Consider the following 15,106-nt stretch of genomic DNA (forward strand, 5'->3'; position numbering starts at 1 on the left):
GTGGGATGCGGGAGGTAAGGGAAGATGGGCGGAGGGGAGCTGTGCCCCTTGTTCTCTCCATTTACTACGACTTGTTGTAAATGAGAGCCTTCCGAGGCAGTGACTGGTCCTTCCCTAGGTAGATAAGTGCCAGCTTTTACTTGTCGTTGCTTTTTAGGTACACTTAAAAGTCTAACTGTGCTTGCGGTGAGGCTGCAGGGAGCTGGTCCCAGGCCATCCCCCAGTGTTTCGGGGTCCTTTTGGACACGACATCATTCCAATGGCAAAACGTCAGGAATTGCGGTAAACGCAGACCTGCCTGCGCGCAGGCGGAATTAAATAGCAACAGCTTGGGAATTTGGGAGACCCTTTGGTTTCCCAAAGCCCGTTCGTGAGACTGCGTCGGGGCTTGTTGGAGTAAAGCAAGATGCAAACGTAAAATCCAGCGGCTGCTCGTTAGGAAGCAGGAATGGGATGCTCTGAGGCTGGAAGAAGAGTGTGTGCATGGGAAGTAACTCGGGAATAGGCGTTTGTGCACGGAGCAGAGGGGTGCACCCCAATGGGTGGGAGAGGGGAGGCGAGAGCCCCGGGCCACGTCAAAAGCAAAGAGACCATTAGTGGTTATTACTTTTGATAGGGACTTTTATGGCCTGTAAGCTTAACGAGCCACTCTTTTAACTAGCAATTCACGGAAGGAGTTTATTCTTCTCTGCTATCTCAAAGATGCTTTTGATGCCACAGGTTTTGTTCTCAGAACAATAACGCATTTAATAACCTTTGGTGGTGCTGCTTTTTTGAAGCCTCTTTGTTCTTTTCTTAGGCTGTGTTTGGCCTGTGTGTGTATTTATGGCTTAAATAACTGTGATTGGGTTTCTTCAGCATAAAGAAAAGCCCATCCTGGTCAGAGCAGCCCTGGTTGTTGGCAGGTGCGGTAACACGCAGAACAAGGTGTTTGGCCCCTAATTAATCTTTTGTGAAATTCCTTATTTTAAGAAGTGGAAATAGCTGGGGAAAATGCCGCTGGTGATGAGCTGCCGCGCCCTGGCGTAGCTGGGAGGACTGGTGAAGTTTCTAAACCGAAATTCCAGTTTCTGGATAGGAATGTTGATTTAATAACTGTCAAAGAGTTTTTAATGCAGCAACTATTTTTTCATGAATAAGAAGTCACTACATATAATTTTTGCCTCTTGGCAAAAATCATGTTATGAAGATGTACTTGCTCTAGGTGTAAAGTGTTAATTTATGTGGTATACTGAATTGCATTTAAAGGTCCCTGAAGACCTTTGAATCTCAGTAGCTAATGAGGCTTGCAGAAGAGGGCTTGAGAGAGGAAGAACTTACTGGCCTTGAGTAATACTGGTGAAAGAGCTCCAGGATTGAGCAAGTTTTGCAGAGAATAATTAGAATGATCACGTCGGCATTTGGGGCGTTTGATTATTTCCAGCTATAGATCTCTCCGGACGCCGCCTGCGTCCCTGTCCCTGCAGCCCCCCGTGCCCCAGGGGGATGCTCCTCCCTGCCGAAACCCTTCAGGTTGAGTTTTCCCAAGTCTTAGACTGCTTCCAAGGGGACACAGCTCCTTGCCGTTTCCCTTGGGATAAGCTGAGTATCCGTGAGCAGCCATCTCGCATCTCCCTTGGCTCTCCCCCTCGGCTCAGCAGAGCAATGCCTGATAGAAAGGATTTGGCGTTCAGGCTCCGATCTCTCTGCTCGGCTAAGCCATTTTTGCCAAAGGTGCTTAAACTTGTCCTTCTTCTTCCAGCTGGCTTTGCTGAACTTCTTTCACCCTGAAGAAAAGCTGCACGTTGGAGAAGAAGGTAGACGCGTCCGTCGAAATAAAAGGAGTAAAGGCAGCGAAGGGCCAGACGGTGAGTCCCGCTTCGTTCCTCGCTGCTGCGCTTCTCGTCTTCCCACCGACAAGCAGAAGAGTGACTTTTTTTTCAGATCATGGTTATGATCGTGGTACACAATTCTGTATGTGGGGGGAAAAAATTGGCGTCTGTGGCTTTTAATAGTTTCTGTCTGATTTTGATTGCCTTCCAGATGAGGAATTCCAGTAGTTCTGATTTCTGCAACTGTAGGTGTAGTGATTTTGTGCAAATTAATGCTGCTTAGTAATTTCGTCCTTGACTCTTCTTCTCTAATAGTGAGGCTCTGTGCTCATTTAAGGCTATAATTTGTACTTTTATACCTATATTTGTTGTTCTGTACACCTGTCTCTGCTTAAAATCATCGAGTAGCTATTCGTAGTCTAACAAACACCTTGAACATCGGCATCACAAAATGGTAACTGGGTTCTAACGGGGTTTCGCAGTGCAGCGGACGGTCTCATGCGGGTTCAAAGCCCACGCGAAGGGAAGTCAGAGTTGTACAGAGCTTGTATTAAGAGAGCATAGAGTTACAAAAAGATCACAATTGTATATCTGTGATTTGATAAGTATAAAATGAATATGTGTGATACAAACCCCAGGGGTGTCGGGCTTCCTCGGTGGCCCTGGCGCTGGGTGATAGCCCGAGACCTCCCTGGTGTGACAGTGCTGTCTGTCCTCGTGGTCCGCAGGGCGGCAGCTGCTGCTTCCCTTTGCCATCACCATCCCTCGGTGAGAGCATCGTCCTCCGTGTGTCCTGCTCCGTTATGCTCAGATGCCAAAGCCCTTCTCTTGTATCTGGTCTCTTTGTTTCACACCTTCTGGTTGGTTTTGGACTTGGTGCCTGACAACGCGCCTGCCCTACGTGGACGGTCCCCTTGATGGGATGGGCCGTACCATGATGCAGTTGTACGTGTGCTTTATGCGAGTGCTAAATATTACAACATGCTACCGTCTCATAGGGGTTTTTCTTAAAGTGTTTAAATCTTTAATCTGGGAGATGGAGGGCGTTCCTGACGGCTGCGAAGGCGCTGAGCTGGCGCGGAGGATGCGGCGGTGGGAGCAGGCGCCGGGCTGCGTGGGTCGGTTCTGGCGTCGCAGGGCAAGGGACTGCAGCGGCTACTTGTGGGTAAGGTCTGGGAGATATGGGGCAGAATTAGAGAAAGCCTTCTGCCTGAAAGACCGGGGAGAGGACAGCCTTGCAGCCCTCCCTGATGCACGAGATACAGCAGTGGGAAGCTCGGTTTTGAAGGCGCTCACGCAAGCGGGGTCCCGGCAGCCGGGAGCACTGTCTGGAAGGGACGGGCAAGCAGACGAGAAGGAGCACGTCTCTTGGGTGGCTGATGGTGTGCAACCCCTCGGACGTGGTGGCGATTCCTGGGGCCTCTCCAGGAGCTGCACTCTGCATGTCGAACGGCTGGCTCTTCGCGCGGCAGGCGTCCTCTAAAGCCCCTGGACGTCCGAAGTGTGCTTTAAAATGGAAAATGAACCCTGCCAAAATTCTGTTTCGTGCTTGAGGTCATGTAATGTCACCTTTTTTGTTCTTCTAAGAACAGCGCCAAAATCCTTAGGTAGAGCATAACTTAGGGAAAGTACTGCGACATCTTTATTGCACCAAAACCACTCTCAATGCTTGTTGAGAACTTAAGTAATAAATACCAAAATAATTAAAACTAACTCCACCTGCAGTCCCTTCCCCCAGCTTGAATCCTGCCTGATTTCAGTATGAAGAATTTTATTTCCAATGCTGTCTTTTCATGATTGTCCAGCTACACTGAGACCTGAGGACTGCCTTCCATGTCGAGCTCCTGGAAGAGCTCCCGCGCTTTCCTACTGCAGAAAAGCACAGGTCCATTTTTATACGGAGAGGAGAAGGGGACTGGATGCCAGGGAAAGCAGGGAAAGAAATAATGAAGTAGTGGTCTGTGCGTGGCTTGATGCCTGCTAAGCCTAAGTCCTGACTGCGTTATAAACCTCTCGGCTATCATTAGTTTTCCTCTCCAGCTCCTTGGCTCCGTGAGTTTCCCACCTCCCCTGAAGCCTTCGCAATTTCGCAGTGGAAAAGCGTTTCCCTGTGGCTCTGCTCCAAGAAGGAGCTTCGTGAAACTCCCCGGATTCCTCCTCCCCGAAACGCTGACAAGTATGATGCATTTGGTACAGACTCCCTGAGTGATTCCAGCTAAATGTGGTCCATCATCTTTAGAGCCAGTGTCACTCTGATGCTCAGATGGCTCAGGCAGGATCCAAGTCCTTTTACACCAACTCCTTGAAATCTATTCCAGTGTCTTCGCAAGTCGCTTGTGTAAGTAGCAAGTTTCCACTGTACGCGAGCGGTGTAAATGGAGTGCTGCAGGCAGATGTTCGGAGGAATTAGCCTAGTCCGTTAGGCAGCCTAAGTGCTGCCTTTCTATTGCCAGATGCGCAGAGAATCGCTGCGCGGTGAGAAATAGATGCTGAAAGGCGGTGGACTAACGAGGGCTTTTCTCATCGTCCCTGTGCCCGGGTGAAAATGTGTCATGCTTTTATAACTTGCGCTCCTTTCTCAGGTTTCCTTTAGGTTCCCTGAATGCATCAGAGGTGAATCACTCCAGAAACATAGTCCACTTCCACCGATTATATGTGTCTTTTTGTAAATTAGAGGGGTTGACCCCACAGCATGATGGAGATGGGGGAAATTGCCAGAGCAACAGGTCATTTTCCTAGTGGCATTAGCAAGGCGGGCTACGTTGGCAAGCAGTTGCTTCGTGTTTGGCCATCTCAGTTTTATAAGGTAGAGCAGTATTTAGCAAGTGTAAGCTGTCAGGGTAGGGATTGACCTTGTAACAACCGTAAAATCAATAAATAAACAGAATAGCTTTCTTGTGTAACTTGTGCTGTTTAGTTTAGACCTACATGAAGGAATCTTACTTTTTAGAGATCAATCATTAAAAAAAATAAATAAAATCATGTCACGGTACTGATAACACCGTTTTCTTCCTGAGTTTTGCAAAGGGAAAGTTGATCAAATCTTTGATCTCCAAAGAGCCTCCAGAAGATAAAAGTGGATGAACTATAAATTCCCAGAAGGAAGGAGATGTGCTTTCCACTTGAGGCCTCACTAATATTTGTCTGGAATTAATTTTATGAACTTTCAAGTCCTTTCACACATGCAGTGAAAGACCAAAGTGATCCAAGTGTGGAAGCCGTGGTTGGAGGGAGGCTGCTCAGTCCCTTTCCGCGGCTGTTTGAGTCCTGCTCATCTTGGTACCAACAACGGGATGGCTTTGATGATTTATAAACGTCAAAGATAACACAGTTCCTTTCCTGAAAGTTTTTTCTTTTAGGAAAATTTGCCTTCAAGTCTTCTGCTGTGAAAAAAAGGTGGTTTTGAGACAGGTCAGAGCTGGTCCCGTGGGGCCGGGGGAGCGTGATGGCCGTGGCTGTGCCCAGAGCACGGAGCCACAGGGACAGGACATGGGAGGCCACGAGCAGCGAAGCTGCTTCGGTGCCTCTCTATTGCTTGCTGAAAAACCCCAAGAAAAATTGTGTGCAATAGTGCAAAGCTGTCGGTTGGATCCTGTCACTTCCAAACATGACTCCAGTATTTCAAGGACTCCTCCTTTGAGGACTCGGCTTCAGTCCTCCTACCCACTTGTCATGTTTTATGATCGTGTTTGCTTAATTTTTGTTTGTGTCCCTCCACGCACAGTGCCATGGAACCAATTAAACAAGCCGAGGTCGTGTCCTGGGACGAGGTGCCGGCCTGGCTCCCCTCTCCGCTCGCTGTCTGTCCAGCCCTGCTCTGGCGTGGGTCACCCTGCCCCGGGCAGAGGGGATTAATGGGAGGCTGCTGCCTGTCCCAGTCCTGAGGAGCACAGATCATCTTTCAAGCCAGCTTCCTGTCCATGCCACCAAACCCAACATTTGCACGGCTTTAAAAATTGCCACTCTTTTTTTTTTTCTACTTCTCAAGGACCAGGATTATCGCCTTTACAGCTCCGTTTTACGGTGTTCTGTCTACTCTGTGTTACCGACTCCACCTGTCACTCAATTTGCTTTAGTTCACTAAAACTTGACCGTCTCCAATGTCCCTTTTTTTATTTTTCTCTTTTTCCCCTCCTTCCTTTTTGTCTTGTGTATTTATGCTGCTGTGGAACCGCTGTTGCTCCCAGATTAACAAATCATTCTGGAGCTGGTAATTAGCAACAGTTGTGCTAAAAGGAACCATCAAGAATGTTAAATTAGTCCACTTTTAAATAAACTGTGTATGAAATGTTAGATCTGTATTCCCAGAGCACCAGTAAAAATGCTGCTGGCTCTTTGCTAACAAAGCCAAAATATGGGAGTAGCATGGTTGTAACTACAGAGACAATTCCGTGCTCTTGAGGTTATAAATAATGACAGAGCATTTACAAAGCAGATGTCAATAGGACTCTTTAAAAAACATTGTTTTAAAAAAAAAAACTAGTTTCTTTTTCTCCTACTTTCATCTCTGTTCCCAGTTAGATCCCTGCCGTGCTGCTTTCCTGGTTTGTTTGGTTTTTGCTTTTTGGTTTGGGGTTTTGTTTTTTTTTTCCTTCCTAGATTTTTTCATATTGAGCTTGGTGAGAAACATAAGTGATTGTTATCCATTCTTTGATTTGGAGCATGGCAGCTGGGAAGAGGCTGAGCAGATGGCTGTCCTTAAGCTGACAACAATTTGGTTCCTACTACTTTGGCAGTCCTTACTGCCGAGGAAAGTCCTTGATGAGAACTCATGGGTTTCAGCGCTGCAAATGGCTTTTGTCGAAATGAAAATAAAATTCTGGGAGAGCAGGAGCTCTTCGCGATCCCTGCTTCTACCTGGAGCTCTGGAAGTGATGCACCAGCTACGTGGGTCCAGCGTTTCACCCCGTTGTTAGTATTTGTTGGTGGTTTTAGGATGGTTTTAGGATGGTTTAGCCGGTAGCTGATGCCAGAGCCTGGCTGGGGGTGCCTGGCTCCCTCTGTCCCCCCCAGGGCAGCCCCTGGTCCCGCAGGTGCCATGTCTCACCCCCCCCCACCCTGACCTGCCAGCACTGATGATGTAATAAGGCTTCTTTCCGCACCCCCCCCCATATCCAGATCACAATAGCGACTTTTCCTGCCGGCTTCCTCTCCTTTGGAAAGGGCAGGTTCGTCCCTCTGCCTCCAGAACAATCGGTGCCTTTGTGTCGGCCCCGTGCAATTCCCCAAAGCCCAGGCATTCCCAGAAACGCAGATGTATGAAGGGCGATAGAGCCTTATTGTGCTCCGAAACCATGGTGATGAGCACTCAGTAAATACAGAACATTTCCTGGATACTGGAGCGCAGGAGACAGTCCCAAAAGAAAGGCTCACCACAAAGTGCTTGCACTTAATGATTTCCCCCAGAATTTCTCTGTGATTTCACCCAAAATGGGAGAAGGGGGGAATTAAGATGATGTTTGAATCTTTGTGGACAATCTCCATCCCTTTCCTGTGACGTTGCTGTCAGTACTTGTTATTACTATGATAAAATTAAGACTACACCTCATTTACAGATCCTTACCTACTTGTTATACCTATGCTTATGATAATAAGGCAGGTATCTGTATAAGCTCCTATACCTCAGGTCATATACTTTTCAGCCGCGAAGATATAGTGATAAATATGTAGGTAACTTATTTGAGACCACGGTCTTGTGTCTGTGCTCATTTCTAACCAACGTTTCCACTGAGACAGATCCAGAGAAGCGTAACAACTGGCTAAAAACCCAGAATGATGATTAGGCCCTGGTTTCAGTTCTGTTACAGCAGTGGTAGATTAATACCATGTCATTTCTGGAAACAAGTGCAAGCAAAGGTGAAGAGGATGTTAAAGGGGATCTTCTTGCTCTAGGTATAACTTTTAAGAGAACACATTTTTAGACAGTGGAAACATTTTCAGCGTATCCTTGGTTCAAACTACTCTGAATTCATTTTTTTTTAATACTGAAACTACTTTGAGGTCAGATTCGCTGCAGTGTCCGTTGACTATCTTTGCTGAAGCCTGTCTTGGGCAACTGTAGGCAGTTGTTTGTCATCCAGCAGCACGATGCGGTAGATGCCCAAGCAAGACATAATTGGAGGGAAACTCCGCGCAGCCCGGGCGCCTTGGGAAGGCAGAGGTGTTAACATCTAGGCTTGAGCCAATGTGCTATTTCAGCTTCAAGATTTTGGAGTCACCTTCTGTACCTAGGAAGTGTGTGATGCTGAAAGCCTGAGCGATGACGTTCATTCCTGCAGTATGCGTTGAGGGTGATATTTTCCTGAGGATGTGCTGCATCAGCCAGCAAGAAGGAGCCAGGGTCTGAAAACTGATGGAGTCCAGAATTCTTCATTGAACTCTGGTATGTTGCTGTCCCAATTGGATGTTTAATATTAAAAGCAATTAACTTGCTGGGAGAGGTACAAGCCTAATTGTGTGGTGGCCGGGATGAGGAATTGTTCCAGGTCACAGGGTTCACGGTGTAATGGTCAATGTGTCGTGGTCCATACGCAACCTTCGTTTGCCTCCTGTCTTCTTCACCAGGCTTTCCAGTTGTGATCTGGATTGTTCCAAAAGAAACCCTACTTCATTATTCTTCACGTTTATAAAGCCGTGATTAGGTGCTGTTGATTTGTTCTATCCGTAGAGCTGCTTTGGTGTGTGTTTGTCCTTCCCTGGTACCTCCCGTCTGATTCGGATAAGGTGGTGAGATGACCGCTGGAAGATTTTGAGATGCTGAGGATATTCAGAAGGCTCGAGAAGGAATTCTCTGGTCAGAATCTGAGCTCGGTTGCATTTTCAGATACTTGCGCTGGTTCTACTTTTGGGTGGATTTCAGCGTTGTCCTGATGGATCCTCAGTGCGTAGCCTATGGTGTGTGCTTCAGCAGGCTTTGCTGAAACTTGAACTAAACTTCTAAGCTTTTTTTTTTTTTTTACAGCTGCACGTTAAGCAGGGACCAACATTATTAGAAGTGACTGGTGATTCCGTATGAATTCCACTTCTGAAAACTGGGGCTTTTCATAGCGCCTCGGGTCAAATACTGAAGTTCAGGAATCTCAGATAGTTTCTTCTGTTAGAAAACATGGCCAGGACTAATGAGAGGAGAACAGATGTTCCGGCCGGGCAGGAATGCGATTGCATCTGAACTATGTGTGCATCTGAACTATGGATGCCATGCACCAAGCATTGTAAATGCTGAACTCAACTAGTAGCTGCTGATTTCTTTCCCACAGTATGAGAGGCTCTATTGTCTGTCTTGCTGAAGTATTTGCAGCTGAGCTTTGATTTCTGTGAATAAACTGGCTCTCTGGCCACATCCACCGAGTATTTTGCAGGCAGAAACAAGTTTGCTTAGCACATGCTCCAAGCCCATCTGGTCGCAGATCAGCTCTAGCACAAAAGCTGAGGAACTGGTGCTGAGCTGGATCCCGTACACCTTTCTGACTGGCCAGGTATGGCAGTCCAGGCTCAGGGTCCTGCTGCAGCGACTACGGGGTGTCTGCCTTCTGCAGATCTTGGGCTGAATAAGCTTATTTTTCTCTCTCTGGGGGCCAGGGTGGGACTGAATAGCCAAACCCAGAGCCGCTGTGCTGGTGATGGGAATTGTGAAGTTGTCTTTAGTTGTGGCCTGTCTGGGCACTCATTAAAAATCCTCTCAGTTGTAGTAGACCAGATACATTAGCCATAAGAAAAGTACTGTTGCACAAAGCTGAAGAACACCACCGCTGGGAAACTCTTTGGGGAAAAAGTTGTGAATGAGGCATGGCAGTTGCATGTTTTCATTAGGGCTTTGTTGGCCGTGATGTATAGCAACATTGTTGGATTCGTAACTGATCTCGTTAATACAAGCAGGATTTGGTGAAGTCCGTTAATCTGTTTGAAATGCTGTGAAAGGATAACCTCAAGAGTTGGCTGAGCCCGGCAGCACTTCACTGTGTCATGACTGCTGCAGAGACTTGACTTTGGCTTCCCAAAGAGTGGTGGGGTCTCTCTTGGGTTTCCTTCAGACCCCGTTTCAGATTCGTACAAATATAAGTACATGTATGTGCACAACAAATACATCTTTGGATATAGATCCCATGCTATTCCATGTCATTAAACCATCGGTTTACAGACGGCTGTTTGACGCTACAGAGGTTTTCGATCCAATTAGACAGGGTTACGTACGGGAGGAAGAAAAACATGTGAAGTCCTGCAGGGATGAGGTAGTCGAAGAGATTTCCTCCCACCTGCCCTCGATTCCTTATGGATAGCTGTGGTGGGGAGGAGTGCATTTAAAGCATCCAGCAAACAATTTAAGAGAGCCTTTCGTACGCTTGGTTAAAACCTGGCTGCAGCACCACTTGGGAATCATTTCTACTGGAATTCATGACATATGTTAGTTGTTTATCTTAGTGGGATATGACTTAAAATGTCAGAATGTTTTGTGTTAAGCAACAACTGAATAAAACAAACAAAATAAAAACACAGCTGTAATACTACGCTTTAAATTGTTGAATTCAAATATGTGGTATTGATAAAGTAAGCAATAGGGTGCAGTGGTGTATAGAAAATAAGCTTTGTGAGTCCAGCCAGCAAGCCAAAAAAAGCCTTGAGATACTTGAATTAGAAATAGTAATGTTGTTTGTCAGCTCTGCTGTAAAGATCCAGCATTTGGAATCCAACCTAAATGCCTGAAGGAAAACAAAAGGCACATCATATTCTTCTTCCATAGCCAGTGAGAGTGTGGAAAATGAAATATGATGGCCACAGGTTCTGGTGTGAACCCCAGGAACTTGGCTGGGACTGATTATGTGGGAGCGGAGTTAAGAAGGGTGGAGATTTATGTTTGATTAGTTTTTTCTGTTTTTGAGAAGGCAGTGCAATATTATTTTGCCAGCAACAGTGGCTCTGTAGTTAATTGGGAGCAGGATTTTGTCTTTGTTCATGAACACATTTGTGCTGTGGTGTGCTTGCACCTACTCAGGGAGACTGGATTTTTTTTTTAAAAAAGCCTTCATGGTATCAGTAGGCTGTCCTGGTACCTTGTCACCGATCCCAAAGTGGATCTGGATGGGACCGAGGAGACAAATCAACTTAGTTGTTCTTTATGTCGTATAAAGTGATGGAAATCCCTGTTGCACTGAGTAAGGATACCTGCGCCTTATTTGAGAAAGCAGTGAGTAGTGATTTTCAGCAGAGCTCTGGCTGTTGGAGAAGCAGAGCTGAGGTCATGGAGTAGTAACGTAGGGTGGAGGGGACCCCGGGAGGTGACTGGATCCAGCCCTCTCCCCCAAAGCGGGACCAACACCATGACAGAGGTGATGACAGCAGAGGTGACAGACTTCTAAAGGACGGTTGCTGTTCCAGCCGGGTTGTTCTACAACGCTGCACCTATGTCGTTCCTCATGCCAAAAAGCCCTTAGGAGATACAGAGGGCTGGTGGGTCTCTACGTACTCCAGCATGGGTCCCTTCAAACAGCAGCTGATGACCTACAAGTTGCGCTGTCCTTTTTAAGGTGGAAAAACCTGGTAAATGCATGAAAGCAGTTACATTCATCCTACTCCTTCCCTCCTTTCCAGCTGGGGCAGAGGGTGGTTGCTCAACAAGGCACCTTTACCTGGACCAGTGAAGCAGGCTGTTGACTGATGGTCTCTTAGGTCTGTCTCTCTTACTCAGTTCTGATCGTCGTGAACTGCAGGAACTAAAGATTTTTTTTTTTCCCTTTAATATGATTAAAGATCAGTATAAAGTGCATCACAACCTACTGTTGCTGTTGGCCATTATCTCTGTATATTTGCATTTAACTGTCCTCCCATTCCGTAGGAGCTTGACCAAGTTATTCCCTGCTGTGAAGATCCAGTTTTTTAATTGTCAAACCAGGCAAAAATCTCTCTGAGTATTGGCAGGAGAAAAAAAACTTTTGGCAAAGACAAAAAAAAACCTGTTACGTGATGAGATCTTACGTCGTCTGAAGCTGTCTGAGGAAGAGAGATTGTGGCTCTCTGGCATCTAGTGTCACTCCAGGGACTCGAGAGATGGGGCAGGGATGAGCTGTGACTTCTCTCCGTTTGTTTTCAGACCGATAAGCTTGAACTGGGGTCTGGTGTATAGGATCAGAGGAATAGGGAGGGAGCAGGCTACTGATCCATGGAGCTCCTGGAGCAGCATCTGATCATCTGGATGACACATGGATGTAGGCTTGTCCTTTGACGGATCGCTCGGAGGAGAAGGGCAGTGAGGCAGCAGAAGGCCACTCTCCTGCCTAACTTACCACAAGAGAAATGATTCTCAGCCTTTGGTGTTGATGCACAGGCTCTTCTCAGACCCTCTGGCCCAGCAGCATAGTGTCCCAGAAGTGTCGGGGGAGACCTCAGTGCGGGATAGTTCCCCTGGAGACATACAGAGACATGTGAAAAGTCTGTAAAAAAAGATGAAGAATAGCCTCAAAAAGTGGATGTAGCCAAGGGAGTGCCTCAAAAGAATACAAGATGAGCTGCAAACTATTCTTGATCTCTTGGGCTGGAGGAGACTGGCTTTCAGCGTTAGGCAGTTTAATTCAGCACAGGGGTGGGATATCGGAAGAAGTGTCAGCTATAAATTGGCTCCGAGCCCGTCTTGGGGACTTAGCAGCCTGTAACTCCAGAATATGACCGGGCTACCACTAAGCAAATTTAGAGCTTGTGTTTCAGAGTTTGTGCACAGAGTTTTAAGTGCAGTGAAGGTAGAGCAGCAGGCTGGGATGTCCTCCAGGCGTGACTCTTGGTACTGCCGTGGAAGGACGATGCCATTAGATGAAGGACAAGGAGGGAACGCTGTTCTATGGGATACCATCATGGAGCATCTCAATTTAAGATGTAACCAGAAAAAGACAATTAAGGGTGACTGTGTTCACACATGAATTTTGAAGAGTTTAAAACAAATAGGAACAAAAGCAGAGAGAGAGGCAGCAATGGTGGTTGAGGAAAAACTGAACGGCCTTGGACTCTGCTTTAAATACTAATATATCAAGCAGCACTGTTTCATCCTTCCCCCACATTGTACAATGAGCTCCCCATTCTGTTATGTAATATATTCACTATATTCTGATTTATTGAAATTAGTACTAGCCTTGTACCGGGGACATCGCATCCCTAACTTGGATTCAGCCACCTGCCTGTAGTTGCGGGCAGTGTCTTTCCTCCACGCTTCGCAGAAGACCTCCCTTCCTCATCCCACCCCCCAAAAAAACACTCTGGCAAGGCATGCCAGAAGTTTTGAGTAGCGCACGAAGTGTTTGACTTCTGGGATATTTTCCTAGATCTACAATTTATCATATTTACTAAATATTCTGGAGTAATAATTCCAAAGCTGCTGTTCAAGATCTTGCCTTTTTCTCTTGAATTGGTGAAGAAGCGCTTTCTTTTTCAGGGAAGGGAAAAAATTCATCTTGTTTCAGTATTTGTATCACTGACTGATATTTCAGTAGGGTCCAAGAAGCTTTCATCTGGATAGACCAAATTTCCTGAAAATGTTGAAAACATATTGGTTCCAAACCTCCCCCAAAACCACATGTTCTAGATTAAGCATGTGTTTGGGAGCTAACATCCTTCTTTCCCCAACTCCACCACGGTCTGGCATTAATAACGCCGCACTTAAAAATATTTGAAAAGCCTTACGTATCTCATACCCATGTGAATGAAGTAAATATCATTACACCAGTTCTGTAAATGAAACAACTGAGTTTCGGAGGTTTGACTAAAGTGGAGTTTTTTGATCTTATTCATTGGGACAAGTTACATCAAAGGCGGCAGTAGATTCTTCATCCCTTGAAATCTCAAGTAACACTTGACCTTTTCTTTCCGCCCCCTCCACCTTTAGTATTGGTCAAATAGAGATAGAGGGATTGATGGGAGGCTTAACGGGTAGGACTTCTTTAATACTTGTTCATCATAATGGTTCCTTCTGGTCTTAATGTCTGTGGAAGTTGGCAGGACTGGTTAATTCCCAGGCATGGGTCAGGAACGGTAACATTTTAAGAGCTGCTTTGCCCCCCTTTTTTTAGAAAGCCCCAAGTGGCAGAGAACTTCTTTCCTGGAGAGGTGGAAACTTTCGCAGCTGGAGGGCACTTGGTGGTCAGAGCTTTCTGTGAGAGATGGAAACACCCTGCATTGTTGGGTTGAACGGTTAGCAGGACTTGCGTCCTGGGATACTCATCTGCTGTACTACAGAGCCTGGTTGTCACCCTAGGCTTCTGTTTCTTCTCCATTAATAATAGTATCCCAGCTATCATCCAGGAACTCATTTCAAATTCTGTTAGCTATCTATTCTCCAGAAGTTACTGGTGGATTTGGGCAGTATTCAGAGCTTTGTCTGAGATTTAGCAAGTGGTCTCTTTGTTAAACCAGATGGTTACCAGGGTTTGGAAAAATACTTTACACAAATTTCCATAGCTGTTGAGAACAGTGATCATTAAACCTAATATTCTTCTTCCAACTACAGCAAGAAGCTCATACTTCAAAGAAAAATCTGCATTTTTTTTTTTTTTTAAGTGCACAAAGGTAATATAGTTTTGAAAACGTGCATATTAGATAAGTCACGTAGAGCTCCCTGGTTCTGTTTTCGTCTTCAAAATTAGATGTTCATCTCAAAAGTCGCAGTGGACTTAATGATTTCAGGTCACCTTATGCTTTTTTATGAATGAGTGAGAAGTGATGTGGCATTTCTGAAAGACGCTAACATCTCATGAATCATCAAGATTTTGTCTCTGATTCTGTTTGTAACCTGGAATGAGGATAACTTCTCAGTACCTCCATCTTCTCATCTCTCGGAGGCAGAGCAGTGATGGTAATATGGAGATGGCTCAGTTCTATTACCTAGTCTTACATATTCCCCAAACCAGAGTCGTGCTTAGGTAAGAAGATCGATGATACACCATAGTAACTTAGTGCTAGGAAAATAGAAAAGGGATGCCTTAATAATCCTAGGGGCAAGCAGTGAATGCTGAAAATGGGTTGCCACAGCTTATAGAGGACACGGTGGTTGCTGCAGTTTACCTTTCTGAATCTGGTTGAACACCTTGAAGACATCAGTAGATGTCTTTGTTCTGAATTGAATGTGGATGTTGCTAGAATATGGTAGTGACACTCGTTGACTTTGTTCTGCTCTTGACAACTGAGAATTTGAGAAAGTTCAGCAGCCTTCCTAGGTACTCGTCCTTTGTTTGACTGATTTCTATAATGGTCAACCTTTTATAGGTTTTACATAAAATAAGAGTAATTACAAAGATCTGTTCCCATCAATAAAACCAGTT

At 45.8% G+C, this 15,106-nt stretch overlaps 1 protein-coding gene across 2 annotated transcripts in view; it reads left to right on the forward strand.

Annotated features, from left to right (window-relative positions):
• Nucleotides 1–15,106, forward strand: part of EDA (ectodysplasin A) — an 83,170-nt gene that overhangs the window by 50,802 nt on the left and 17,262 nt on the right. For both annotated transcript variants that reach the window (XM_050901770.1, XM_050901769.1), the window contains exon 2: nucleotides 1,742–1,847. In XM_050901770.1, the coding sequence (XP_050757727.1) occupies nucleotides 1,742–1,847 (106 nt within the window). The remainder of the gene's footprint in view (nucleotides 1–1,741; nucleotides 1,848–15,106) is intronic.

This window comes from Gymnogyps californianus, chromosome 9 (genome assembly GCF_018139145.2).
Source record: "Gymnogyps californianus isolate 813 chromosome 9, ASM1813914v2, whole genome shotgun sequence".
NCBI classification, from domain to species: Eukaryota; Metazoa; Chordata; class Aves; order Accipitriformes; family Cathartidae; genus Gymnogyps; species Gymnogyps californianus.